The 27,120-nt window shown below is 45.5% G+C and overlaps 2 protein-coding genes across 15 annotated transcripts in view; both read right to left on the reverse strand.

The window, feature by feature from the left end:
- Positions 1-9,509: 9,509 nt before the first annotated feature.
- On the reverse strand, positions 9,510-19,399 carry NOC4L (nucleolar complex associated 4 homolog). The gene is made up of 15 exons (XM_051633791.1): positions 19,304-19,399; positions 19,070-19,193; positions 18,846-18,952; positions 18,448-18,555; positions 17,782-17,931; positions 17,468-17,567; positions 17,122-17,156; positions 16,970-17,020; positions 16,363-16,474; positions 15,675-15,735; positions 15,010-15,120; positions 13,367-13,530; positions 12,619-12,701; positions 11,634-11,747; positions 9,510-11,344 (listed from the first exon to the last, which is right to left on the reverse strand). The coding sequence occupies exons 1-15, from the start codon at positions 19,397-19,399 to the stop codon at positions 11,228-11,230; spliced, it is 1,533 nt and encodes a 510-aa protein (XP_051489751.1). The 3' UTR covers positions 9,510-11,227.
- Positions 19,400-19,538: 139 nt separating this feature from the next.
- The window catches only part of EP400 (E1A binding protein p400), a 49,035-nt gene continuing 41,453 nt past the window's right edge, over positions 19,539-27,120 (reverse strand). For 9 of the 14 annotated variants that reach the window (XM_051633763.1, XM_051633760.1, XM_051633768.1 and 6 more), the window contains 8 exons: positions 26,888-27,092; positions 26,335-26,498; positions 25,748-25,954; positions 25,247-25,442; positions 24,523-24,653; positions 23,732-23,899; positions 22,913-22,990; positions 19,539-22,015 (listed from right to left, as the gene is read on the reverse strand). In XM_051633763.1, coding sequence (XP_051489723.1) covers positions 21,743-22,015; positions 22,913-22,990; positions 23,732-23,899; positions 24,523-24,653; positions 25,247-25,442; positions 25,748-25,954; positions 26,335-26,498; positions 26,888-27,092 — 1,422 coding nt within the window. In that variant the 3' untranslated portion in view covers positions 19,539-21,742. The remainder of the gene's footprint in view (positions 22,016-22,912; positions 22,991-23,731; positions 23,900-24,522; positions 24,654-25,246; positions 25,443-25,747; positions 25,955-26,334; positions 26,499-26,887; positions 27,093-27,120) is intronic. The other 5 variants (XM_051633771.1, XM_051633769.1, XM_051633770.1 and 2 more) reach the window with 2 other exon arrangements.

The raw sequence follows: 27,120 nt of genomic DNA on the forward strand, positions 1-27,120 counted from the left end.
AAAAAACACCTCAATCTATGTTTACAAGCACCAACTGGAGAATACAGGTAAATAACTGTGTGGCTGCAGAAAACGAAGGGTGCTACCATGGAGCAGCCCACCCAGCTGACTGCAGCCACCAGGGCCAGAAAAGTTTCCTTTGAAAACCACCCAGCCCTCCTCCCTGTGTCACAGAAGCCACCAGAGCCCTGCCAGAGCAGGCATGTGCCCCCCAGAAGTAGGTTTGATTTGTTTTGGGAGGCAGACAGCAGTAACCAGGGCTGTGAAACATTCACCCACGTGCGTTTCAGCACGGAGGCACTCGCTTCCTCCACGGAGCTGCTGTGGGTTAAACTCTGTATGTCCTCTATTTATCATCATTGAATGTCATAAATGTGTCCTCCAGCCAGCCTGGGAAAGGAACTGAAATGTCAGCGATTCCTGAGCCTCGTTAACCAGACACACACGTCAAGGACTTCTGACAGAAAGCAGGAGGTCCAGCTGCATGGAGAAGGCAGTGGGGACAACCTTGTCTCCCAGAGGTGGGAGGCTGGGAGGTGACAGAACAGCTTATTTTGGGAGCTGTACACAGGCACAAATGGGCTTATGGGCCTGGTTGGAGCTGTTTCTTCCCTGTTTGTAGGAGGCTGGTTGTTCTTGGGAACGTTCATGGTCAGACCCATGCATGAGGAGGCCTGTTCTCCACATATACCAAAGAGACATTGATTCACCCTTGCCAGGGAACATTCAGGACAGTTTTTTCTGCACAGCTTTCCAGGTTCAGTTCAAAGCTCAATTGAAATTAAGAGGAAAAGGTCCAATAGGCTCTCAGAGATGGGAACAAACACCTAAAAACCTGGTGGCTGCTTTAACCGCAGCCCCCTGGCTGAGGACTTTTCATCTTTTCCCTTGTTCTCAAGACACACCTAACAACCAAATGCAGCAGAGTTTTCATCTGTGCTACAGCTTTCCTGTCAGAGCAGCCATCCCTGCAGAAACCCCTGCACAGGCAGGACATCCCCCAGGACCAGGAAGCTCCAGGCTGCGCTGCGCTGTCTCCCGCGATCCCTGTGTCAATCCTTTGCTTCCACTTCCAACAAGGAAGAACAAGAGAACATGCTCTCCTGCTCACAGATGGACAACCCTGTCCTGTAGATTCAAAAATCCAAGTCTTTTATGTGGCTCAGATTAGAGCAAATTGCAGCCCAGACCCAGTTTAAGCTAAGTGCCAAAGGATAAAGACCTGTAAGAGAGGGTGCCACACGGGTGTTTGTCCCCAGCATCACACAGAGCAGTCTGCACTTGCTAAACAGTCATAATGTACACACTTCTGAACGAATTCATTTGTGTAGGGAAGACAGCATTGTACTTCAATCTTGTTTTCTTTTTTCCCTTTGATCTGCTCTAGGTGTTTCTACACAGGTCTGAGATGAAGGAGATTCTCAGCAGCGGCAAAAATTACCAGAGCAGGACTGACTTCCCTCAGCAGCACGTGTGCCCTCTGGGCTATGTGCCCAGTGCCCAGGAATCTCAGCCCTGAGGTGCAGTCCTCAGGGCACCAAACCCCCAGCAGAGTTAAGAATGCAGTTTTCCTCAGCCCCCACTCACAGCCTTGCTCCTCTGCTCTCTGCCAACATGGGTCAGGTCACGCTCCCCCAGTAGCTTCAGCCCAGCTTTGCCTGGCACTTGCAGCAGAAACTTGCTGCCCTAATAATAAAACCAAACTATGGAAAATTATGCACATGAACTACACGGGTTTTCACTACAATTCTTTTCACTGAGATACTCTATGACAAGTATCACAGGTTTGTCCAAGCATGGCTGGAGAGGTTCAGAAGTTAGAAGTGGAAAAACACCTCTTCAGTGGCAGGTCCAAGATAAATTAGCTCAGCTCCCTGCTCTGCTTACTGGTGTATCACCAAGAGCTTGGATGTGATAAAAGAAGACATGAACAAAAGTCTAAAACATATTCAAGCAACTTTCTAGGCTGGGATTTCTCTCCTTTTCAAACATATGATAAGGATCCACTACTGCTTTGAGCCTCTAGTCCAACCTTTTCAGTGCAGATCACTAACCGAGTGGGAAGCTGATGAATGGACGTGTCTGGCTGACATGGAGAGAGGGAAAGGGATTTCACCCTTCACTGAGCTCTTGCAACTTTCCAAGGTTTCTCTGTTAAAGTCCAGCTTTATAACTTTTGCTGGAAGCTTTGACTTACAAAATCCTGCTTCTCAGTGCAGGATCTGGGGACAAAGCAGAGCTGGACATCTCCCAGGGATGTGAAGAGCTGCCCCTTTCAAACTCACAGGCAAAGAAACCAGCTCACATGTTGTGGGCTGGCTGTGGTGAGTTACACCTCATTAACCACAGCACAGCTGATTGCAAACTGGGTGTGAGAGCAGGCATGGCTAGGGGTAAGGACAAAGCAGTTTCTCCTGGGAAAGCAGCTTTCTAGGTGGTGTGAACGAGCCTGGATGTGGGTTTCAGTGGGGCAATGTGAGTTCTATCACTTGAAGTTCTGCCTCAGACTATCTAGGAGGTGGATCTGTTAGAGCAACTCCCAGGACCTTCATGGCCTAACACCCCCTTCCCCAGCAAACCGTCAGCCAGTACCATGAGTTATTTCAATGGCTACATCACCTCAGACAAAGCTTCACCATCTGCTCCACTCTCTAATTACAAATGCACAAAACATAATTCACAATCAAATCACATAAAATGGGAAAGAAAATGAGCAATTAAAATGCACACTCTGCCAGGCACGTCAGCCCTCCCTCCCCAGCCACACTGTTCCCATTTACTGCTCCTGCCTGTTACAGGCAGGGTCAGAATTAGTCCCAAACCATTGGAGACTTCAGTCCCACTGGGTCACTGACAGCAGCTGCCCCCAGCGTGATCTTTTCCTCTACCATCTCCAGCCTGCTGCTGTATTTACTGGTGGCTTGCTAACCCTCATTATCATTTCTCCTGAGGGAGCAATTTACCTTTCCGATGTACAGATGTATCTAAGTTAATTCCCACTTCTATTCTAGGGTCCTCCTGGCCCACACGTCAACAAAGCTTGGGTGTCTGGGGGAACAAACAAGGATTGGTGGTGGTGTGTTTGCCAGCAAACACCCTGGGCTGAATTCACCTTTGGTGCGAGGGCACTGCACTTAGTGAAGTTATCATCCACTCCAAAACGTTCATGGACTGAAATGTACATTAGCATTCAGGCATCATTTATACTCTATAAGTAATTCAAGCCTTGAGAGACAATTTCTTGCATGTTCAAAATTCAAAGTTTCCTTCTCTAACACCAGCCGCTTTGAAAGGGCTGAAATCCAGCTGTGAGGCTGGACTGAGGGGGGGCCTGGGAGAGGGAGCCGGGGAGAAGCATTTGGCTGCTATGCCTTATCCCCACGTACCTGACCCACGAGCTGGAGGACAGTCAGCTGTCAGTCAGTTTGTCCATCACTGATGCAAAGGCTCTTAGGAGCAGCCTGAGCTCCCCTCTGGTCTATCCCAGCAGATAAGGATCAGCAAGCACTCTGCAGTGGTGCAGAACAGGGGAGAAAAAAATCTCCACTCTATTAATGCCATCAGGCACACACCAGGCTTCTTGGGCAATTAGCAAAGGGGGCTGAGATGACTCACAGCTCTCAAGAGCCCTCAGAGCCGGGACAAGGCCTCAACCAAAAGCCCAAGGTCACATCATTGCTGCTGGCAGATGGGAACTGGGGGCCAGCAGGCTGATTGGGCCGTCAGGCAGCTCGCCACCAAGGGACAAGTGACCAGCTGCCTGGCTGTAAAACCTGTGACACACAGCTCTGTGTGTCAGAGATGAGGAAAAGGGGACTCCTGGCCACTCACAAAGGGCAGGGGCACCCCTGACACCCCCTTCCCTCTCCTTTACAGCTACAATCTTAAAGCAGGACTTGGAGGGGTACCAGCTGAGCCAGGAAAACAAAGACCCCTAGCAGGGGAGAAGGGATCTGTCCTTCCCATTTTCTTTGCAGCCCCTGAGATTAACCAGTACCCATCACCTATTATCACCTAAGAAAAGTATTTTTAAAAAAATACTTGCAGTATAAAAGCCAAACAAAAGACATGCAACAAGTTATACATTCAAATGAGATATTTATAAGTGCCTAACTGCAGCTGAACTGTAGTTATGGTTATTATACAGAAACAGATATAAATTTATAATGTGGATCAACACACTTCATCACAGTCTTTTGACAAAATACTGTCCATGCAGCTTAGCTATTACCTTCCCACAGCTCTGAAAGATTAACCATAGTTTCAGCTTAATCTGGAATTTTTTTAATATTATTTTAATCTCACTTTATTTTGTCACTGCTTGGAGTCCTACTCTCAAAGTAAGATCGTGTTTAGATATAGCAATGATGAACAGTGTTAGAAACAGCTAAAGCAGAAACAGAATCCAGCTTTGTTTTGCTATACACAATAGAAAACCATCAAGAGAGTATTTATGATGCATTATATAGAGTGATGGGTAGTTCCAACTGGGTGGCTGGGATGAGTGTTTAATTGGATGCTCTGCTCTCCTCCTTATTTATCTGTATGAGCATCTCTCCCATCATCAGATTGAAAGCCAGAAGAGACTGTGAGATTTTCTCTGAGCCCATGGCTGAATTTTAGGCACCAGCCTGATTTTTACACACCCTTACACACGTTTTGCTAAGTTCTTGTTCAGCAGCAGGACAAACCCACACCAGAAGATCCTTCTCACTTCCTCCATAACACTGAAGTAGTGTTGGGGCTCTCCAACTGCAGACAGCGATTCCTGCCAATTGTCATGAGAATGTGGCTTTTACAAAAGGTACACTATTGGTGGCAGACTAACCATACCCCAATCCCAGAGAGGAGCATGTGGGCAGAGTCCCAAAACCAGCCCTGTCCCCTGGGGCAGCTCTGGGGAGAGAAGAGCTGGTCCAACACACCCTGCCTGCCAGCAAACAAAACCTCTCCTGCAGCGTTTCAGTGCTACCCCGAATCTGGGACAGCACTTAATTTCCTAAACTGGGACCACAACTCTTTAGGACAAGGTTTAATAACATAAGAACGAAATGCCAGTCGCGGCTGATTTGGGAAGAGCAGCCTCAGCCAGTGAAGCGTTCCCCGGTCCGGATCAGTGGCTGCAGGGACCAGTGACACACCAAGTGACACAAGGGTTGGAGTCTCCCTGGTCACAGCACTGCTGGGAGGAGATCCCAGCTGCCTTCATCCCTGCCCTGCCGGGACACCCGTGGGACAGTCAACCCCGGCAAGGGGAAGGGAGCACAAAGAACCCAGCCCCCCTGCAGTCACCTCACACCATCGCACCCCCTGGCACTGCGGGTTTTCTCCCTTTCCAGCCTCCTCAGCCCTCAGAGCTGGTTTGCCGGGGGATCTACCCACCCCGCCCGCGGGCGCTGCTTCCAGGGGAGCTGCAGGAATGGGATTTGGGGGGGAATTCTCGTGTCCCCCGGGCTGGGCATCTCCCTCACCACCCCGCGTGTGCCGGGCACAGCCCTGCAGCCTGCACCGTCCTCTAGTGGCCACCAGCCCCGGCTCAGGGGCCCAGCTCTGGCGACCCAGGCTCCGCAGCAACAACCCGGACCACCCGGACCCAAGTTCCCCGGCAAGAGGTGCCGGTGGCAGCAGCACAGCCCGGGAGCGAGGCGGGGGCTCTGGGCTCCCCGCCCTCGGGTGCAGAGAACGGGGAGGATTTTTGCTGGGAAAACAATCTCTGCTGTTGAGCGTGAAATAAAGGGGAAGACTGAAGTAAATCAGGCCATAAATCTCTGATAAGCTGAAAGAGAATAAAAGCTCCCATCACTATTTATACTCAGCTCCTCAAAGATAACACGAGTTCATCCACTAAGTACCTCTGAGAAACTAAACCTTCAGGCAGATGTTGTCCAGAGGGAACATTTCAGCCAGGCAGGACCCTTCATGAGACAACAAGGAAAGCTCAGGAGAGGACTGTATCTCTAGGAACAGCCACATGCTATAGCTTCAGACATGATGTACCAAGTGCTGGAACAGGATGCAAAAGTGGGTCTGTTCTGGCTTCACTGAGGCTTGGGGCCATCCCATGAGGCTGGTGAGTGGTCAGACACGCTGCAGACACACCTCAAACGAGATGACCACGTGCTGGCCTGCAGCTCCAGCCAAGCACAGAGCTGATGGGAGCTGCTCTGCTGGGCTGCACAGCAGAGCCCTGTGGCACATGCTGGGTAAGCAGGAGCAGCAACCATCACTGCAGACATCCCTGCTGCCTGCCTACTGGGCTGTCAGGGGGCTGGGATTTCACTTACTGCCTGCATCCCTCACCCTGGCCTGCCTCTGTAAGCCTACCTGTATGACAGCAATTAATTTCATCCAGAGCTTCTAACTGCCTGGTCTCCCAGCCTGCAAGAAACCAGTGGAGGCAGAAGGAATGTGATGACTCATTAGTTTGTATCTGGGAGCCACTCACTCTTTCCCCAAGAGCAGCACAAGAATGCACCTTGCTACTCACCTAAATATTTGATAACAGTTAAATACAGCCAGCTGTGATTGATGTGCCTCCTTATATAAGCACTCCAGCTGCAATCTGGACCATGTACAGTGCTATTAAAGCATCAATTATCTCTAGCACAAGCAAAGCTACGTTAGCAGGCCTACAATCTGCTCATTCTGATAAGGTTTGCTCTATTTATCAACAAAATGGGGATAGCAGCAGGCCTCGGAGCCTGCAGGTTTTAACTCTGCTGGGTGGAGCTGGCACGCACAGCCTCTGTGTTTGCACCATCAACCAGAGCACCCTGGTTGTTGGGGTTTGTGCCTCAGGAAGAGGAAGGTTGGCACTACTCCCATGAGGGCCTCGTGGCCATGGCTGGCAGGTATCCTCCAGCTGTGTAACACTCTGGACCCAGCACACACCTGAGCGAGCGCTCCAGGTACCCGAGTGAAGCAGCCAGAGCTTTGCTCCTCTCATGGACATGCAGGATGGCAGCTCAGAACATTACAGGAAAGCAAGATGGTTCTGTCTGAAGCTGACCGTGCTCTTACCCCACTGCAGGTGCCTTTTACCAGCTCTGAAGTTCCTTCTGGTTTTCTCTCTTTTGGCTCTACCCGTGTGCTCCAGTTCTCTCTAGTGCTGCAAGCATGGCCCATGGCAGGGCTAAAAGTCTGCAGAAAAGCAATTCTTTTTATTAACAGACCTAACATTCCCTTCATAAACTACACAAAGATAGACTCTTGGCTTATTAATAGCAGTAATTCTCCAAGTCCAGTAGACTTCAGTTAATGAATATTGATTATGATAGTGCAGGAGAAGGCTGGTGTCAGCTGAGGAGAGATCCTGTACCCCTCTTTGTCTGAGCAGGGTCGTAAATTACCTGAGAGCTCATTTGTTTTTCAAAATGAGGTAATGTAAAAACTCTGGTTACAGCTGCATTGCAGCTTTCACAATCCCAGGGCTGGGACTCCATCTTAATGCTAAAAGCAGCCACTCAGAGGGGCTTAAAAGCACTTGGGAGCTTGTGGACGCAGCCCTTTTGGAGCAAAGGCAGGATTTACCACCCCCACTCAGTGTCCATCTGTATGCTGGGAGCAGCTCACATGCAATTTGGAGGAGCAGAGGTGGACGTCCAGGTGGTTAAGATGACAGGCAGGGGATGCTAGTTCAGCAGTTCCTAATGCCCCCTTGAGATACGTGAACATATGGTGTGACAAGCCAGCTATTTTACACACAGCAGCCTAATTTCTTGGCTGACCAATGCCAGCCTGAAACCAGGCAAATGTACATTCCCACTGTGCTGGAAGAGGACAGGCACTGACTGCCCCAGAGCAGAGACCTCTCTACTTGGGGCAAGCCTGACCCAAGCCTTTGGCTGGCATTTCCACTTTTACATCTATTGACAGATGTAAATCTACACTTCCCTCTATCCCCAAATGAAAAGCTTAAAAGTAAGAATCTAAGCTGATTAACATAAACACCAGAGTCACCCGGACCTTGACTTACAAGACAAAACTCATCGAGAGGCTCTTTTACCTTCAGGCTGGGATGACTTGAATGGTCTTTAAATAAATGAAAGCTCAGTAAAATAAGCCAAGGGCAGTTCACTGCAACATAGAGAGACCCTAGAGCTGTGCTCGGGTGGAGGAACCAGGCATTGATGAGTGGGGACGGTGGGGGACTATGTTAATGTTTTCATACAACTATCTGTTACGTTCACTGAAAGAACACAACAAAACAACCCAGAACTGCTCTCTTCCCCCTCCCTGCATCTGATAAATATCAAATAATAACAGGAGTGACTTATGTGCTCTCTGCCTGGTACTTCAATCTGGCCTTCCAGTTAATACACACTATGATTAAAGCATCTATAATCTGCAGTCTGTGGAGACCTGTAGAGCAGCAGCAGCAGCGGGTGTGCAGCCTGATAAGGGTTGTTCGCTCGGTGCAGATGAAACTTTTAATATTTATAACTGCTGATTTTTTCCTGATGCCTCCTATTAAAGGGGAGGGGTATGAAATTTTAAAGATAAAAGCTTGATGAAAGAGCAGTAGCATTTTGTTCCAAGGACAGGCAGGGGCTTAGAGCTATCTCCACCTAAGAGCTGGTTTAAGAATGCTGCTTAGGCAAGTGCGGCATCTGGGATGGGGGATGAAGTCTCTAGAAGACCTTCAAGGCTTGCTCCCCTGAGCTGTCTGCAGTTTGTCTTGTCTGCACCAAGCACAGGGACTGCCAGGCACCACCACGAAACAATGAAGTCTCACCAGGCCAGCTGCACATACTTGGAGTAAAGTGCTAACAGCATTTCCAGCTTGGCACTGAGCTATGCTGAGAGATCTGAAAACACCCTGCGTCAGCCTGACCCTCTGTCCTACACCACAGCAGCCCGACCCATCAACAGGAGCTTCAACAGCCAGCACACAGGGCACTGGGAATGCACTTAAAATAAGCTGCACCTTGCTCCAATCAAGTCACCATTAATTGTGGTGCAGTAGTTAGGAACCAAGGCTGGTGAAACAGTGATAAGATGCTGGTGCCTTCACAGTCTTCCTCCTGGGAGAAAGTGAAAGCCCCCACTTCCAGTAGCATCCCTCTTCATGTGTATTGACAATATTTCAGTCAGTGGTGATCTAGTCTCAGAGACAGGAGGCTCTGCCCACAGGGCAGAGCAGGCCTATCAAAAGGCAGAGGCTGCTACTTTCCACTACTCCCCAGCAACAAAACCTGCCCCACATGTAAAGTGTCCTTGTTTGGTACCAGGAGAGCCCAGGATGACAGATGCCCACAGCTTACACAGCCTTTCAGATGCCTTGTTGACAGTCTGTGTTCCCTCTGTCCAAATAAACCAAACTTCCTTATTTTGAACATCACAAGACTTGGACTTGCCCCATGCTCAAATGCTTTCATATTTATGCATTTAAAAACAATCCCGACAATCCCAAGTGTCAATATTATGAAAGATAAGAATGACAGTGCCCATCAGTAACATCTGACACAAATAACTGAGCCAACCTGAATAAAACAAAAGATGCAAAGGTATTCAAAATATAAACTCATTAATTTAATCTGAAAGATGATAAACATATACTGCTTTCAAAGGTAGTTATTTCATCCTCATAAGCATCAGAGCACTTCAAAATGTTTTAATATGCACATACATACAGCATACATATGATATAGGGAGATACATTCTAGAGCTGAAATACAAGGTGTGGGTGAACCTGAACTGAGGTGGCTCAAACTAGAAGTTATCTCCGTCATTCTGCCTTCCTACCACAGACAGCAGAGGTGAAAGAAAAAAGAAAAGCAGGTTGGCCAGGGAGGAGCCAGGATTGCTTTTCCACATGAGAACAACAAAGATTGAGACTACTTTTAAAAAAAAAACAAAAGCAACCCCAAAACAGAACAACAAAAAAACAAATGCTGAAAAAAACCTGAACTGAACTAAAAAGTATCAGAGTAAAGAGGTAGAGCTCTCAACTCTGAGGCCAGGTCCATTGTTTGGGAAGCACAAAGACAGCTGGAGGAAGAAAATGTAACACTTAGTGTCTCCAGGACAGCTGCAGTTTTCCTTATCTGCCAGAAATTTCTTGGTCTCCAGTTTCTTGGCTGTTCTTTCTCCTCACAAACTATGATTTCAAAATATGCAGGCAGAGTTACTGTCTAACGGGAGAACATTAAGTTGTTGAAAATTATTAGGGAAAAAAAAGTCCTGAGTTTATCTGCATTCTTAATAAGAAGTTTAGCTCAAACTTAAAACACTGGGGAAAAAACCCCAACAACTACATCAGAAGGAATTTCTGCATGACTTCTGAACTATATGAAAAATCCAAATTAACAAAGCCACCTGGTACCCATGGGCTAGTTCAAAGTTGATTAACACCTGGATACACACTGGCCACAACTCCTACAACGCTTGCAGGCTGCAAGTAGAGCTACATTAAGCTGCTTATCATTCTGAAGCAAAAATCAAGGATTAGACATAACTCCCACTGCATATCAGCTGGCTTCCCTGGCGACAGCAGTCACCAGGATTATGCTCGTTTCCAAAGCTCATGAGAACTGTGTATTAATTGTGAATTAAGCAACCTTATAACATTAGATAGATGTACATGAAGAAACACCAGCAACACTTCATACAGAATTACTGAGCATCTCCTATCAGTTGTTTTTGACAAACCTGAACTTTCAGTGTCTCAAACATGGAAGTGCTGAGTATTTAGAAGCTAAACATCCCTCTGAAGACATGAGTTTAAAAGTGTATATAAAAAGTATCATTAGAATACCAAGTGTGCACAGCTTTGTATTGAAGTCAATTGCTACAAACAGGCTGTCAGCTCTAGTATAAAAAACACGTTGGAAAAATAAGAGCAGTGGTCAGAGCCTGCACTTCCCCTCAGTCCCACTGAACGGCAGCAAGATGGTCTGTCAATGCAGTCACTGATCACAACCAGCACCAGCAGCTTTGGAAAAAAGGGCTGTAACTCCAGCAATGAACAGGCCCAGAAAACTTGGCTCTGATGGAAAATCCCTCCCAAGTATCAGGTGGCAGTGTGGAATCATGAGAAACAAAGAGCAACAAAGGGAAGTCCATGGTGGGTAGTGGCAAAGGTCTCTGAAGAAGGCTGCACCTCTCTCAAGCGCTCCAGCTCTCACATGAAGATGCTTCACAGGCAGAGTTACCCAGCACAACAGGTGAGCTTTGTGCAGGTCCCCAAGGTCAGTCAGTTGTGCAGATGTGTTTATAAGAGATGGTATCAATCTAAAGTGAAGTGCTCTGCAAAAATATCATTCTTCTTCCCAAACAAACCTCGTATTTGCTCAAACTCCAGAGGCACATCAGCAGCTTTTTTCTTTACTTCTTTATCAAAAAGCTGCCAAGAAAAAAATAGAAGATATTGGCAAAACTCTTCAGCTCTTCACCCTGGCTGATAACACTGCTCACTCTAACCTCTTAAAAGATCCAACAACAAACCCTTTATATAAAAGCCAGCCCCATCACCCCATCCTCTGTTATTTAACAGACACTTTCCTGTTTTCTCTGGCTCTGAGTAACCAAGTCAGACCAGCTCCCTCAGCAGCAAGACTGACATGGACACAGTGCCCAAGAACCAGACTCCCTTCCTCTTGTTCCAATCATTCCCAAAGGCACAGCCACCCTACCTCGTAAGCTGAGAGCTCCAGGAGCCCAGAGATGTCATCCTCTATTTCAGACAGTGACTGGTTCAGGACAGCAGCTGCCTTGGCCACATCTGGGTGATAATGGTTTTGGAGAGACTGCAAAAGCAAGACAAACAGGAGATGGTCTAGTAAGTACAGGGTAACACAACCATCTGGCATCCCACCAGGCATCTGCCCCTTTGCTGGTCAGACCTTCAGTGAACATCAAATTCTGGCAGAGGAAGCAAGTTTGTACTGTGCTACTAGAGAGCTTCACAAAATCCTGATTTTGGACATCCTTCAAACAGTCAAAGGGCTCTTCCACCTGATTCCCATCCAGCTCAAAGCAGACAGACTCCTCCACAGGTCATGCCTACAATGCACAACCCAAATTCTGCCACCTCCCACAGCCCTGATGCCACAAACCGAGCTCCTGCACAACATTCTTGTTGCTACTTCAGCCCCCTACACAAAGCCTTTATAGTATTTAAATGGAAAGGGATCATTCTGTCATTAAGGTTTTAGAGCCATCAGGAGTAACTGAACCAATTTCAGCCTTCATACACCATCCTAGAAATGATCCAGGTGAAAGGTGAACATTACAATCTTCTCTAGCATTTTTAAACTCATTTCTACAGGATGACCTAGCTGCACCCAATTAATTTCTATCAGTGCTCAGCAAGTTCCTCTCTCCACTCCAAAGCAAATAAAAAGCCTCATACTTTTGCAGCTTTCTTGTCTGTTTCAGTTAACTGCACACTTTTCAGCTGCATGGTCAGACGTGTCCTCACAAGTCACCTACTAACTAGCATGTACAATTTCTCCAGTTTGTGGAATCTTTTACCTCTTATGTTGGGATAGAAAAAGATGCAGAGTAAAAGATCAGCCAGAAATTAATCTAAGTGGGACTGCCCACTGCCAACAGGTGTCAAGGAAGCAGCAAGGGTGGAAGAAGCCCAGACCAGATGCTCCTTTTTAGCTGACATACCTGAATCTCCCAGAGAGAGCTCTCCAAAGCTCTGCTTTTAGATGGCTCCTCTTCCTCCATAATATATGGATCTTCTGACATACCTAAGGAAATAGAGACACAGAGCTAACACCTCCTGCATGATGTACACAACCCCAAAGAGAACACAAGAGACCCAGAGCAGAGCTGCACCCAGAGTTGCTCCTCCCCAAAATATTTAAGATCCAGGAACAAGCAGGAGTCAGGAGAGATGCAAAGGACATCTCAGGCACCTTAAATGGTCACTACTGATGCTCAGCACCTGTCAGTCAAATCACTCAGTGAACTGCTGAGGTCCCAGTGGGGTCACCTACATGAGAACACTATGGACTGAAACTAAAGAAGGAGGTCTATGGTTTCTGCATTCATGTTCTTTTCATTTCCTGAGGTGAACAAGATAAGCTCAGTGTCTGTTCCAGCTCCCCCAGTCCTTTAGCATTTGGAAGCAGCCTGGGTCAGTGCGCCAGGCTCAAAGCAGCCTCTCCCAGGGAAGCACAGAGGCAGGGGAGCCAACTGTGAAGCTCCAGGTCAGAGAGGAGCAATAAAAGCAGGTCTTCACAGTCAAGAGATGTTGCAGGAGCAGCCTGCTGGCTTTCCACAAACTCAAGGGACACAGGGATCCTTCTAAACCTTAGAACTAAAGCTGGGACCTCCCTTCCTTCTTCACATGAATCCTGCTCCTTATTGTTGTCTAAAAGCACAAGACTCTCCTGCCCATCTTCCCTCTTACCTTCTGGCCCATCAGGCCTGTGTACCAGCACCCTGCAGGCAGGGTGCCTCCTGAAGAGGTTACAGAGGAAGGGGATGACCATCAGCAGAGCCTCGGGAGGAGCAGTCAGGGCCAGTCGGGAGAGGCGCTTTATGAACGCTGCCACCAGGTACGCTGGCAAGTGGCTGTTGGGAAGGAGACAGGAGAGACCAGCATGTACAAGTCCTGCCCAGTGAGCCTGTCAGCCTAAAGATCAGTGGGGCTCTTCATGCTTTTTGAGCAATGGAGTAAAGACACGCTGTAAGTATCCTGCTTTCAACCAGAAACATAGGGTCGTGTGTGCTGTCTGAAGCTGTCTGAGGGTCTTTCCATTCAACACATGAATCACCTCAAATCACTCTGTGATTTCATCACTGGATGGGTTTCACAGTCATATAGATGTAGTGCTTGAGGATATGGTTTAGGGGTGAACATGGTAGAGTAAGGTTAAAGGTTGGACTTGCTCTTAAAAGGTCTTTTCCAACCTAAATGATCCTGTGACTCTCTGATTCAATCCAGACACACAGCACCACTCCAGGCACTTGCTGTAGCCAAGCACAGCTCTTATATGTGGTCATTCACATGGCAGCCTTTATTCAGTCACTTTATAACCTTCTGAGTGCTTGGCCAGGCAATCTTAATTATATACTTCTAGTGTCATTTTGTGGGTTTAATTAACATACAGACCATAGCGTTAAATTTACGTAACACTTCCAGGACTATAGGAAGCAGTGGAGCTGTTAGATGGAACACAAAGCTGCTGCAATGTAAACGTGCAGAAGAGTTGTTATTTTTGGTTTTTTTAATGGTAAAATGCAAATTTCTAAAAGCAATCATCTCATCTAGGAACCTTCTTTAGGTCAGAAGAGCTGGGATGAATGATGACAATTTTCAGCCGCTCAGCCCTAGAGCTCCCTACACCTCCAAGGCTCAGCAAAGCCACCCCACAGGACACCATCTGTCATGCCTTGCTGCTCTTTCCAAAGCACATTATGAACACACAGGGTTTGATATTAAGTGCCTAGAGCTGAACTGTAAAGATTTACTCTTGGTTTATTTCAAAATATATGATGGCAACTTAATGACCAGCTGCTTACAGAGTTTCTTCCTTGTGTGCAATGAATTGACAACATCCAGACAGACTGCCAAACAATTTAACTGTGTCAATATGTCTGCCAAAGGTCATCAATTTATCAGCAGCTTTATGATCTATAACAAGCCTTCAGATGTTACTTTTCCAGATGTATAAAGGCACACAGAAAAGTCACCACTTTCAGCCAAAGTGGAATACAGATCAAAATACATCCATAATCATTTGCAGATGAAACTTGGATAACTAACTAGTTTTACTTCTGAAACTAGATTTGCTGAATTTTCTTTTAATTTTTAAATTTGCTGAAATAAGATTTGCTGGGTGGCAAATCTTCAAAAACAGCACATGAAAAATTGCACAACACTACAGTAACAATCTTGGATTCAGTTTTCTCAGTATAAATTAATCTAATCCAGTAAGCCTACTGAACACATTACATCCAGACGTGTGGGGGACTGTTCAAGAAGAGTATCTGGTCAACAGAAAAGTCAGAGCAAAAGATATGAAGATACGTAATAAAGATGCTACTTACGATGAAGACAAAAACAGATCGACCAGATGGAAGAAGCGAGCTCGGTACTTCACATGATAGACAGAGGGGTCTAGAAGACTGTAGAGCTTTTTGTAAAAGTCAGGATATTCCCTGTTAGAAAAAGTAAAAACACAACATCCATTGCTGATTAGTGATGTACAGTGGAACTACCCGGTGTCTACATGTTTCTGTGCTTCCATTACAGACTCCCCCAGACCAACCACTGCTGTGCTCTCTTCAGCTTTTTTATTTCCCTCCACAGCCACCACTTGAAAACAACCTGCAAGGTGAATTTACAGCTCTGACAGGGCCCAGCCATTTTCAGGATGTGAAGTTATGTCCAGTGACTGCAAATGGTACAGGATCCAGTGAAAGGCATTCCAAAGACTACAGCTTCACTGTGTAATCAAATCAATAGAAATCGATTTTCAAGTGCTGAGCAACCACAGTCTGCAGAAAAGGATATTTAGGCTCAGCTGAAAAAAAGGTCAGACTATCAAAAGAACTCAGCATCCAAACAGCTGAGCCTCTTGTCCAGAGTTTGGTTGTCTCATTTGGGAATTTAAAAGCCTGAAACGTGTGAAGAATCCATTTCAGTCCCTTTTGCATAAATCTGTCTGTGCAAAAACCCACGCTCCTTTAAACAAGATGCTCTTTTCACTTACAGATTATGCTGATGAATCAGAATAAATAATCCATTTAAGGCTAGAAGACTGATTGCTCCACCTGTAAGAAAGCAGGCAAGTATCAACACAGTAAGAAAATAAGTATCAGCTTCAACTTCTTTCTATTATAAAACCCTCCCACAAGGAACACAAAACTAAGAGTACCCGAAATGAGAGCCAGCACAATGGCTGTAAGGTAACACAATTTCATCTAAAACCATCCAGAGGCTCCTAAGTCTTTTAGAAAGATGAAGTTGTAGTTTAGAACAGGCTCTGAAGGACTGAGAGAGACAAACATTTTGCTCTAATTCCCTGAAAACGCCAGAATGGGGAGGTAAAGGTCTCCTCTGGAAGGACATTGATGTAGGAATCTCCACACCCTGTGTGCAGGTGCAGCCCAGCAGTGCTAGCTGAACTCTGCATTTAAAAGAGATCACTCCAGTATTCTACCTTTCCCAAAGCCTTAAATATGATCTTCTTGCCATATAAGTAGCAACAACACAGACACAGGAAAAAACATCTCACTTTCAGGGACAATGAAGTGCACCCTAGTTCCTTAACTTCATCCCAGCCAAAAGTACATCTATTTCATCATCCAGGCTGTGGTGCTGAGTCCAGCATCCCTTCCGAGTCCACACATACCATGCTGCAGAGCCTCACAAAGGACAAAAAGCCTGTTTTCACTCACCTATGCCATAGGCCACTGTCAAGAAGTCTATCATGAGAGTGGGTTCATTCATGTAAGGCAGGATGGAGTCATGCAGAATGACAAGAACTTTTTTGTAAAGGGCAGTGGGTAGCTGTGAAGGACAAGACAACTCAGTGAAACAACCCTTGCAGGGAGAACTTGGAGAGCAAAGAAAGCTCAAAGATGAAACACATAAGCAAAGGACAAGAGAACAGCCTGCAGCAAGAGTTCCCTCATGGGAGAGTTTACAAGTGACAGCTACAATTCCGTTCATTCTAAGAAGTGGGTGCTGAAAACTGAAAGTGTCATTACAGCTCAGAGGGCAAAGCTGAGGCAGTGGGAAGTCACCAGCAAAAAGGCCTGGGAAGCTTTAACTTGTGAGCACAGGTTGTCACCTGTGGATCACTCCTCACATGCACACAGTTAGGAAAAGAAACAGACTGTGCACAAGGTCATGTTTCTTGGCAGAACAATCCATGAGAAATGGTGACAGGGCTTTTCCCATCCGAAAGCACAGTGGGGTCCTACCAGGAGCTCCATGCAAGGACAGCCACAGCTTCTAACAATTGGCAACTGGAGAGCAATCAGTGACAGAAATAACACTCACCTTGTGCTTCAAAAAACTGAGCCACATTTTTTCAAATGCCTGCTTGTGTGCCTTAAAACAGAATGGCAAGCAGAGAGTTAAACACTGGTGTAGATAAAGCTCTTCTTTAAGTTGATAAAATCTCAACTCGGAAGCACCAAATAAACACTTACCTGCAGCTTTGACACTTTCAATTCCTCCCAGTTATCTAAGAAGAAAGGGAAAAGAGACATTGAACTTGAAATGGATGTTCAAACAAAAAAAATAAGATCACCCTTTTTTACTTAGCCCTTATTTTTACTTAGTCCTTTTTAGCATATTAATGCTAAAAAGTTGGGCTGAAGTCATTTTCTTAACATAAAGCCATGAGGAACCCCACTGCAGACAGAGGAATATGGATTTTGTAATCACAGGAGTAGGCATTTTTCATTAGCAAACAACAGAAAGAGTCTTTACACAATAAAAATGTAAGCCTGATTTTCCTTTTCATACAAAGTTCATCCTGTGGAACTTACTAACCTTGCTTCATCATAAATTTGACCATGTCACTCTCTTTGTTTGGCATGTTAATGGGAGAAATAAGGGAAAATACATTCTGCTGGTAAAATGGCAGTGGCCTCTGAGAAAAAACAACAACACATAAACATACATGAAGACAGTCTTAGCATAACTGTGAGCAAGAGAAACAATAAAATAAGCCTTCAAGTGAACACACACATTTCTCTGGCTTCCAAAGTCTCCCCATGTACCACTAGTCCCTCCCTGCCTCCCGCACAAGATACACCTTTCAGAGCAGTTTATCCAGCCCCACCTCAACAGTAACAACTTGTTACCTCTTTTGTCTTCTGCATGACTTGCCCAATACTCTCAGTGACGGCCTTTATGACAAAGTACCTAACATCATCATACTCCATATACTCTTGAAAGCGAGAGATCAGGAGCGAAGCGTCCTCGTGCAAGGGCAGTAAGCCATCAACAACCACCTAACACAGGGTTGTAAAGGAAAGCAAGTCAGTCCCTTACAGAGCTGGAGCAGGTGGTGAGCTGTGATGGTCAAGCACATCCCACTGTCTTTCTGAAAGGCAGCTAGCACTGCCCCAGAGCCATGTCCACAAGCCATTCTGACAAGCCCTCCCAACCTCCAAGGTGGGCCCCTGCTGTCAACATCAATGTCACTTACAAACAGTGGCTGAACCAGGGCCAGTACCTTCCCTCTCATCTCCCAATCCTTGCAAGCAAGGCCAGGGACTCCAAAAAACCACCCCAGAACTAGCACCTTGTGAGCACTCAGGAAACCAGCTCAAACCTGTTAAGGCTGCTCCAACACAAGCAGGTGCCACCTCACTATGGAGAGAAGCTCTGGGTCTCAGTGCTCTCTCTAGAACACCACCCTTCTGTCCCCCTGAAAATTTCCTGGCTTGAAATCTTAGTTCTGGAGAAGGTGAGCATGAGAGGCTGTGTGTGCCACTGTGCAGGAGACTTTCACTTCTGCAGCTCACCTTAACAAGTTCACGAGGAAAAGTCAAAGTCCCCTTCCACTCTATTTTGATCAATGGATATTGTGCCTCCAACTCAACGAACTTCATGAGGGTGCACAGAGACAATTCCTTTGGAAAAAAAAAAAACACAACAAAACAAAAAAACAAAAACATTTAAAAAAACCGCACCTCAACCAGAACACCAGGAGTCAGACCCAAAGGAGGCAACCTCCAAAGGAGGAAGAATAAACTTAAGAAGGGTTTGACTGACAAAGCTTTGTGCCCACAGCCGGGAGGCTGCCGAGCCAGAGCAGCAGCGGCGTCCTGCAGCCAAGTGCGGGAACACCCAGGGAGGCTGCTCCTGCATCGCAAGGGACCCGCAGGTGAGCTGGTGTCTCAGCAGCAGGCTCAGCACCCACCTTGACCCGGAAGGCATCGTGGCCCATCAGCTCCGCCAGGCAGCCCAGGCAGTCCTTGTAGCGGTGCCTCATCCACACCTTGTACTTGTGCTCCGCGCTGCAGGGCCCTGCGGGCGAGACACGCGGCGGCGCTACCGGCTGCGGCGGCGCTACCGGCTGCGGCGGCGCTACCGGCTGCGGCGGCAGAGGCACCGCCGCCCCTGCCGGGACCCCCCGGGACTCACCGGCGAGAGAGGCCTCCTCGGCGGGCAGGGGGCCCACGAACAGCTCCCTGCGTTCCAGCAGCGCCCCGAAGAGCCGGCTGCAGGTCCTGGTGGCACACAGGACATCCTCCTCCTCCTCCTGGCCCTGAGAAGAGCGCGGCTTTCAGGGCAGGGCGGCAGGGTCGGGCGACCCAGCGCGGCCCCGCTCCCCTTCAGCCCCGAGCGGCCCCCCGGCCCCGCAGCCCGGCCCCGCACCGCCAGCAGCTCCAGGATCTGGAAGACGCGGTTGGCATTGCCGCGGCTGCCCAGCACGGCCTCCAGGCAGGCGGCGAGCTCGGCGGCCCTCGCCATGCTGCCGGAAGGAGGAGGAGCCGGCGCGCTGCCCCCGCCCCAAACCCGCGGCTCGGCGGACAGAGCTGCCCGAGCATCCCCTGCCGCGCCTCGGCCACCCCCGCCCGCCCCCGTCACAGAAAGCAGGGCGAGGCGGTGCTATAAAAATGTACACTTTATTACACCTTCAGGTAGGATACATCACTACTCCTTACAATCCTACTGGGTCAAGTACAAATGCTTATGTTCATAAGTTATTTACAGGTTGACTTCCTAACACACTCCTGGGGAAAAGACACATCAAAAGGAAAAGAAGAAAGAAAGGGGGGGGAAAAACAAAACAAAACTGACTTTTATCTTCGTTAACTGACCTAAACAAGAAACAATTGCCTCTTTAGACACCAAATCAGACCAGCAGTGAACAGCTTTAGCACTGCTGGAAGTGTTACCCATACACAACTTTCATGCACATCATAAGAGCTAAACATATAAAAGTAAAACTGGGGCTAACTAAGCAATATTTTGGGGTGAGCAACACTATACTGTACCCAGTGTCAGCTATCCCTTACCACTGCTTGCATTTCAAACTACTCCACTGCCAGCACTGCCAGCTTCGTGACCCAGGCTTAGCAGGGTCAGGGGACTGCTACTGCATGCACAAACAGCTTAAAAAAAACCCCAAACAACAATGCCCCCATATTTGTAGACCAGAGGGTCCAAGAAAAATAGGCTGCAGGAGAAAAAAAAGAGGTATAAAATTAGAAAAACAAATCAGGAACACTGCCTGACCCAGTGTTTACATTCGTGATGCTAAGGGAACAGGCTGTACCTATCCTACTTAAAACAGAGGAGCTGGCTGGCTATTCTTTCTTGTTTAAGCCATTGGATTGCTGGGTACCAACAGGTGTGCACATATAGATACAAGAACAAAATATATGATTTCCTGGCCTTTAAATAGGCTCCCCTCCTAAAAGAGTAAAAAGATCACAGAACGAGAAAGTAATTTTAAAACCATCTTGGAAAAGGAATGTTGTAATATTGACTGAATTGTACATGTCTTGCAGTTTTATGGCCAAAGTAAAATAAATCCACTCAAGCTACCATGAGCTTTTTGAATCCTCTCTCTGTCCTGTTTGCAAACAGTTCTGCAAGTAAAGCAAGGAAAACCCCCACAAGTTCTATGCAGCTTTTTGCTTGGGTTTGTTTGTTTGTTTCATAACAATAAGGCAAACTGATTTGGAGGAAGAGGCCACACTCTATTCACATCCAAAATACCCCCCTGAAGATACATTCATCATTAGCTTTAGTAAAAGAATAGTACAAAAGTTAGATCTTATTCTTTACACAGTTGAAGAATTAGTCTGAGATTTAATTTCACTATTCTCCCTGTCCCCCAGCCCCCCACCCCCCTGAGCTGAAAGCTGAGTAGAAAGTACTGAACATTTAAACATGTTGCAAGAGCAGAATGAAACTGAGAGATTAAATTTTACCAGCTGGAGAGTTTCCTTGACAAGAGTCCCATGAGAAACAGCTATGGATCATTTGTTTAGCTGTATCCACCGAACAATTCTTTTACCAAAAAATGGGCTACACTTTAATACACATTTACTATCAACACAGTATTTACTCAGTTCATGCCTAAAATATCCATTATCTAAAAGTGAAATATGAGAACGAGCACACAGGTTGGGTGATCCAGTAAACTGTACACAAAACCACTAACAAACATTTTAAAAGACTTACAAAAAATGGAGAATGAAACTTTTCCTTTTTAATTACATATACTTACAGGTTTTCACATTTATTGGCTAAACCTTGCAGGGAGAACTTCAAACGTAAGTTAGATCTTCCAGAGGTATTTACCTCAAGCCAGAACAATAGGCAGCTTTTATAGAGGTGGAAAATACTTTGCTATATCAGCCCCACTTGGATCTTGGAATGGCTTCACTGTTGATATCAAGCACACATCCAAACTATAGCAAAAAGCTGCGTATTCCCACAGGCAGTTTATGGTGTGCTAACACAGATTAATTTTACTGACATTTCTGGCATAGTATCATTTTACTCTGGTGAAGCTCTGCAAAATTTAAACGTAAGCAATGTTGGTTTTATCTGGTTTGAAGGAGCACAGAGAACACTGGCAGACTGCAACTTGTACAGATTTTGAGTGCTAAATGGTTGCTAATATGCTGAAGTGATGTGAGAGTTGCCATGTTTAAATGTTCACCAGCAAAAAACCTTCTGCTAAAAAAAAAATTAAAAAAATAAGTGGTTTGTCTTCATTTGGATGTTTGGAGTAGCTTCTCACTTGTCTTAGCAAACAAGAAATGCTGCATTTCCCTGTTATTGCATTTCATCATTAGTTCAGCTTGGTTTAGTAGGTGCCTTTAATCTGACAGTTGGCGTCCTCATTTGCACTTTTGCTTGTTGATTCTGGGCTTCAGATGTTGCTGGTGACTGGGCTGGATTCTGTCCACCTGGAGCCTGAATCTGGGGAGATGCTGTTGTCACAACTTGCTGTTGTATCAGTTTCTGCTGGACAACCTGAGCAGTAGCAGTTGTTGCAGGAATTACCTGAACTTGCTGTTGACCTGCTGTCGTCTGAGAGAGTGTCACGGTTTGGGGTTGAGCTTGCACCTAGATGTTAGGATGACAAAGCTATTACCAAAGATTAAGTCTGGCATTACACTGAGCATTCATTACATTTCTGCTCTACAGAAGACACCTTACTTATGCAAATGGGCAAGGCATAAAAAAATTTAACCTCTCCTTGTTCAGAGGAGATGAAAATCAAGCACCTTCAGCTGCCTTTGTGAGGTGCAGAAGACATTTATTCTGCACTAAAACTGCACCAGTGATTGGTTAAGGTTTGATTGGCCCAGATATTTGTGCATCAAAGTTAAATTTGTGCACCCTCCAAAGTTACATCATTCCTGCTAACCAGAGTAAGTTATGCTTGTTGCTGTTCCTCTGAATGACAGCAATCTAAACAGAGAATATAAACTTCCTGGTAGTTGAGGGGAGAGACCAAACTGTCTGACCTTCTCTTGCCCTAGTCCCCTCTGTTGTTGCACCACATTTAGGACAGATACAACACCATTCTGACTTACAAAGCACTTGGCATAGCTTTACGAACTGGAACAAAACAACCTGTAACACTCAATTTGTCTCAATTTTTGTATAGCAAACTCAGATGGTGCTCATTAGTTCAATTATTTGCTATCTTGACAACACACCACAGGACACTAATTTTTTGAAAATTCTTTAAGCTCGAAAAAAAATATTTTTTAAATCTGTTTTTCAGCTTATCTACAGCAATCAACAAACATTGTTCCACCTATCAGCTTTTGACTAGAGAATATACAGCACCTGAATTCAGTATTCACAGGATTCATTTTTATAGAAGGAAACTTGCTATCTCCTTCAAAAACACTGCCCATGCCACACACAAGGTGAAAAATACACATTCACCAAATAAATGAGCTTTCAGCAGGATCGTGCTTCTGGTGCTGTATTTAAGAAGCACAAACCTACCTGCTGGGAAACTGAAACCATCTGTTGAATGTTGGCAACAGTAGCCTGTTGCTGAACCACTTGTGGAAGTTTTGCAACCTGCAGTGACATGAAAGTAAGAAAGAAAAAATTTCTAATAGCAGCAAAACATCATGTCTATCAAAACTGCTACCAAGGGAAAACCTTCCCAAAGGCCCGTTGGTGAAAAGTTGCAGCTTGGCATTCTCAGTGATACTGAACTTTTGTAAAACTTTTTAGACCAGTGTACTGAAGAACTCAGCTAAGAGAGGAAGAGGGAAAGTTTTCTTTTCAGTTTTAACTGCAACATAGTTGTTTCCTCCTAAGTATTTCTAAAATTGAAGGAGGCAGAGGAAATTCCAATGGGCTACACCACCTTAAATATACTTTTGAAAGAGTAAGCCTGCCAATTCCTAACCCCCTTCTTTTTCCTTGGTTAGACTGATCCAGTTACGCAGAAAAGAGGGTAACTCAACTCTCACCTACTCTTGGCTGCCAGAAGTTAGGCTGGGAGGCAGCACCAAAACCCAGGAAGAACTCTGAAAGAATTTTACCTAGTAAGCACAGTATGGAATCCCCTGCTCAATAAAAAACAGTGACACAATCTATATATTTCCAAGAGGAAAGGCAAACGGATAGCTTACACAGTTCCTCTGCTCTGCTACAAGGCCACATATTCAGCACAAATATATTTTATTATAAAGTCAATTTAAACAAACATGTGCCTAGAATTCATATGACTGGGTCCTAAAATGCTACATCACCTGTCATCTTTACAATTCTTCAGTCATCGTAGAGTTTACAGGTGTAAAACTGTGTTACCTGTACCTGAATCTGGGCCTGTACTTGTTGGGTTCCACCTGGTTTCTGGGTTTGGGAAATTGGAGTTGTTAAGAACTGAGTTTTAATGGCAGGCTGTGTAGTGTAAGTTACTTTTTGTTGCTGTGAAGTCTGCTGTTGGGCTTGGACTGTAACCTGTTGAGCATTTATCTGCACAAGAGAAAAAAGGCATCAATGACTACAAAATGTACGTGTATTTTAAAGAGCAGGTATGTAAGCTAAAAAGATTAATTACATTTAATCATTGAAACAAAATCCTCCCAGATGAATAGCAAAATGAGCAGTAAGTGAAAGCTTTCATGCACTTACACAAATATTCTGAATCATTTGCTGCCATGGTTCTCTCTTACACACACACACCATATAATAATGCACTTCCAAAAAAACCCCATATTGGTGGCTGATTGGCAGCAAAGCCCATGAGAACATGTCATTTCAGAAAAAAAGTATATATTTTGCATAAATTATATATGAAACATTGAAAGTCTGGGAATTTTCCACATTTAGTTAGGGTAGAAGTGACTAAAGAGAATCTTAACTTTTGTTACTTCCAAAAGAAAACACAGTTTGGGGCATGAGAAATCACACCACAGCCTTTTTGAAAGAATTATTAAGCACCTGACAAGGCACATGAGAAACGGTTCTCTCTAGATATTAAGGCTCACCCCTAGAAATACTGCCTGACTCTCTAGGAGTGTCCTCATAACTCAGGGCTCAATCATTACAAGCACAGAAACATTACAGAGCTCAACAGAAGAGCAAGCAACAAGTACCTTCTGCTGCACAGTGGCCTGCCCCTGTGCAACCTGAGGCTGGATAGCTTTCTGCTGCTGTGCTGCCTGATGATGCTTGAGTTTCAGAAGCTGCTGGACATGCAGTGGCTGTGCAACTACCGTCTGGCCTCCTGAGAATTAGAAAAATAATTAGAACTATAAAAGCCTTCATTTGATTGCTTTGTCTCACAGCTTGCAAACACAGATTGTGCTTTTTATAGACTTATACATATTAATACCTTTGAGCACCAATAACCCAGTGATTTTAATGGGAATAAGACACATGATTTTCACAATGGAGGAAAAAAACATTGTTATCTAAGAACATGAATAAGCTGACTTGGTGTTCTAAGTTAGTCTTCCCAGAGGAAAAATTCTGTCCACAGTACAGGAGAGGGTTTTGAAATACAAGTTTTTCTATTTCCATTTTGCATTTAAAAAGAATTATGAAATTACTATGTCTTTACTTTTAAACTATTTCTGCTTGCCTACTCTCAAGCACAGATTTTAAGGAACGAAAACCAGTGACGTGGATAATGAATCATGCTAACCTCTAGACTGAATGGAATAAGCTGTCTTACCTCATTTTGGAAACAAACTGGAATGCAACCTCTATCACTTCAGATTTTAAGAAATGTGTCTCAGTGAAGACATTATTTACATCCTACCTTTAAAAAAGTGGCATTTACATTTTTATTATGTTTTAGCAAGTCCTTTGACATACCTGCTGCTTTCTGTGGCTGCCCAATGGCAACACTAATGCCTGCAACAGTAACAGGGAGTGTAGTGACTCCTGCAGATGAGACTACAGCAGCTGGAACAGACACCACCGGAGGTTTTGCCAGAGCAACCTGTGCTGCCTGTGGAGTTTGGGCTTGGATCTGTCCTTGTGCTTGAAGCTGGGAAGCAGGAACACGAGTCTAAGTAGTAAGGAACGAAGATTATTGTACTGGCACAAAAATACTTGCTGCATATAACAGGTCATTATAAAGTGATAGCTGTAAATATTTCTACATATAATTGCTCCCTTACAGTAAGACACTCCAGAGATGGTGTCAGTGGGTAAGTGCCATTTAAAGCTATTTATGTCACAGCTGTATCTTTTGTGCTGCCTAAGTAATGCAAAGGGCACTAGTGTGCTTCAATAACTCATATCCAGTTCATTTAAACCAGTAAAGAGAATAAGGTGTTTAAGACTGTTTTTGCAAAGTCAAAGCCAACTTACAAGACGAGCAACTTGCAGGTTTGTCACCGTCGTGCCCGTGAGAACAGCACCAGGACGAGGTGCTGTGACAGCTGTAAGTTGCTGGGTCTGCTGCTGCTGTTGCACTTGTACTTGTGCTGTTTGCTGCTGGGCCCCTTGCTGTGTCTGCTGTGCTGCCTGCTGCTGGGGGAGCTGCAGTTTCTGCTTCTGCAACTTGATCAGCTGTTCCTGCAAAAATCAAACACTCCCATTATTTCCAATCTTTTACATGAGTAAGGAAAAAATTGAAATGAATCTGGAGCTTTAAAGAAGAATCATTCTAGCTGGACTTCAGTTAAGATCAAAGAGTGAGGAATGCAACTCCTTTACACAGTGGGTTGCCAAGGAGTAAGTACTAGTGAGTGTGTTACACCCTGACCTACTGCAAGTGTTACCATTTGAAATGGCTGTCACACTCACTGCCTTCAGGAAATGTTAGCAGGATCAAGTTCAACAGCAAGCTGCACTTCACTCTAGCCCAAGAAAACAGCATACAACACACACAGGTAATGATGGTTACAGTAACAATGAGAGTAACATGTCACATAACTTTAGAAGCATTTCCTCACCTGTGACAATTTCCCCACAGTTTTTATTTGAGCTGGAGACTGGGCCTGTGCTTGAGCCTGAATCTGTGGGACCTGCACCTGAGCAGCCTGCTGCTGCTGTTGCCTCAGAAGCTGGAAGTGAGCAGGGGTAATTGTTTTGCCAGACAGCTGGACTGTTGGTGTAGCTGTGAATAAAGAAAAAACACAAGAAAGATTTTCAACATTCAAATTTAATTAATTGATTTCACCTAAAAAAGCCAAGCTGTTATACATGTTTCTCTGCTCCAGCACAGTTTGTGGACTAACTACAAATAACAACAAATTAGCATAAACATTATGTGAAAGCAGAATAAATAATAAAATACATGCTTTCTTTCTTCACAGTGGTTTTTAGCTGAGACGGTCAATTCTAATATTTTACTGATAGATTAATAATAATCATAGTGTTGTTTAATTGTGCTGCCAACAAATCCAGACTTCCAGTACTGTGGGGCTATGGTGGTCAAGCAACCCACAGAAATTCTGGGGCCCTCCACGTGCCCTCGGAAAAAATCCCAGAACACACAATTATTACCTGGTGTAACCTGAGTCACCAAGGATCTTGTCTGAGTCTGCACGGGTGTTAAGTTTGTAGTTACTACTGCTGATGCTGTCACTGATGTGACTGCACGAACTCCCTGGGTCGATGCGATGGTCACCAGCTCTGTGGAGGCGGCGGGCGCCGCCGCAGGTCGCTGCTGGGTGTGCACCACTTGTGCGGTTGCAGTGCCTCCTGAAGTCTGAAAAGGAGCAAAGGCTTTGTTTGTT

This window comes from Apus apus, chromosome 16 (genome assembly GCF_020740795.1).
Source record: "Apus apus isolate bApuApu2 chromosome 16, bApuApu2.pri.cur, whole genome shotgun sequence".
Classification (NCBI taxonomy): Eukaryota; Metazoa; Chordata; class Aves; order Apodiformes; family Apodidae; genus Apus; species Apus apus.

Bases quoted from the DNA above. Each gene is read 5' to 3' on its own strand.
- NOC4L (XM_051633791.1), bottom strand. From the start codon at position 19,399: ATGGCGAGGGCCGCCGAGCTCGCCGCCTGCCTGGAGGCCGTGCTGGGC. The intron at 18,556-18,845 runs GTGGGTGCTGAG...TTTTTTCCAAAG, and splicing joins ACGATGCCTTCCGGGTCAAG to GAATTGTCTCTGTGCACCCT. The intron at 11,345-11,633 runs GTAGGGTGGCTG...TTTTCTTGGCAG, and splicing joins TGGAGCTCTCAGCTTACGAG to CTTTTTGATAAAGAAGTAAA.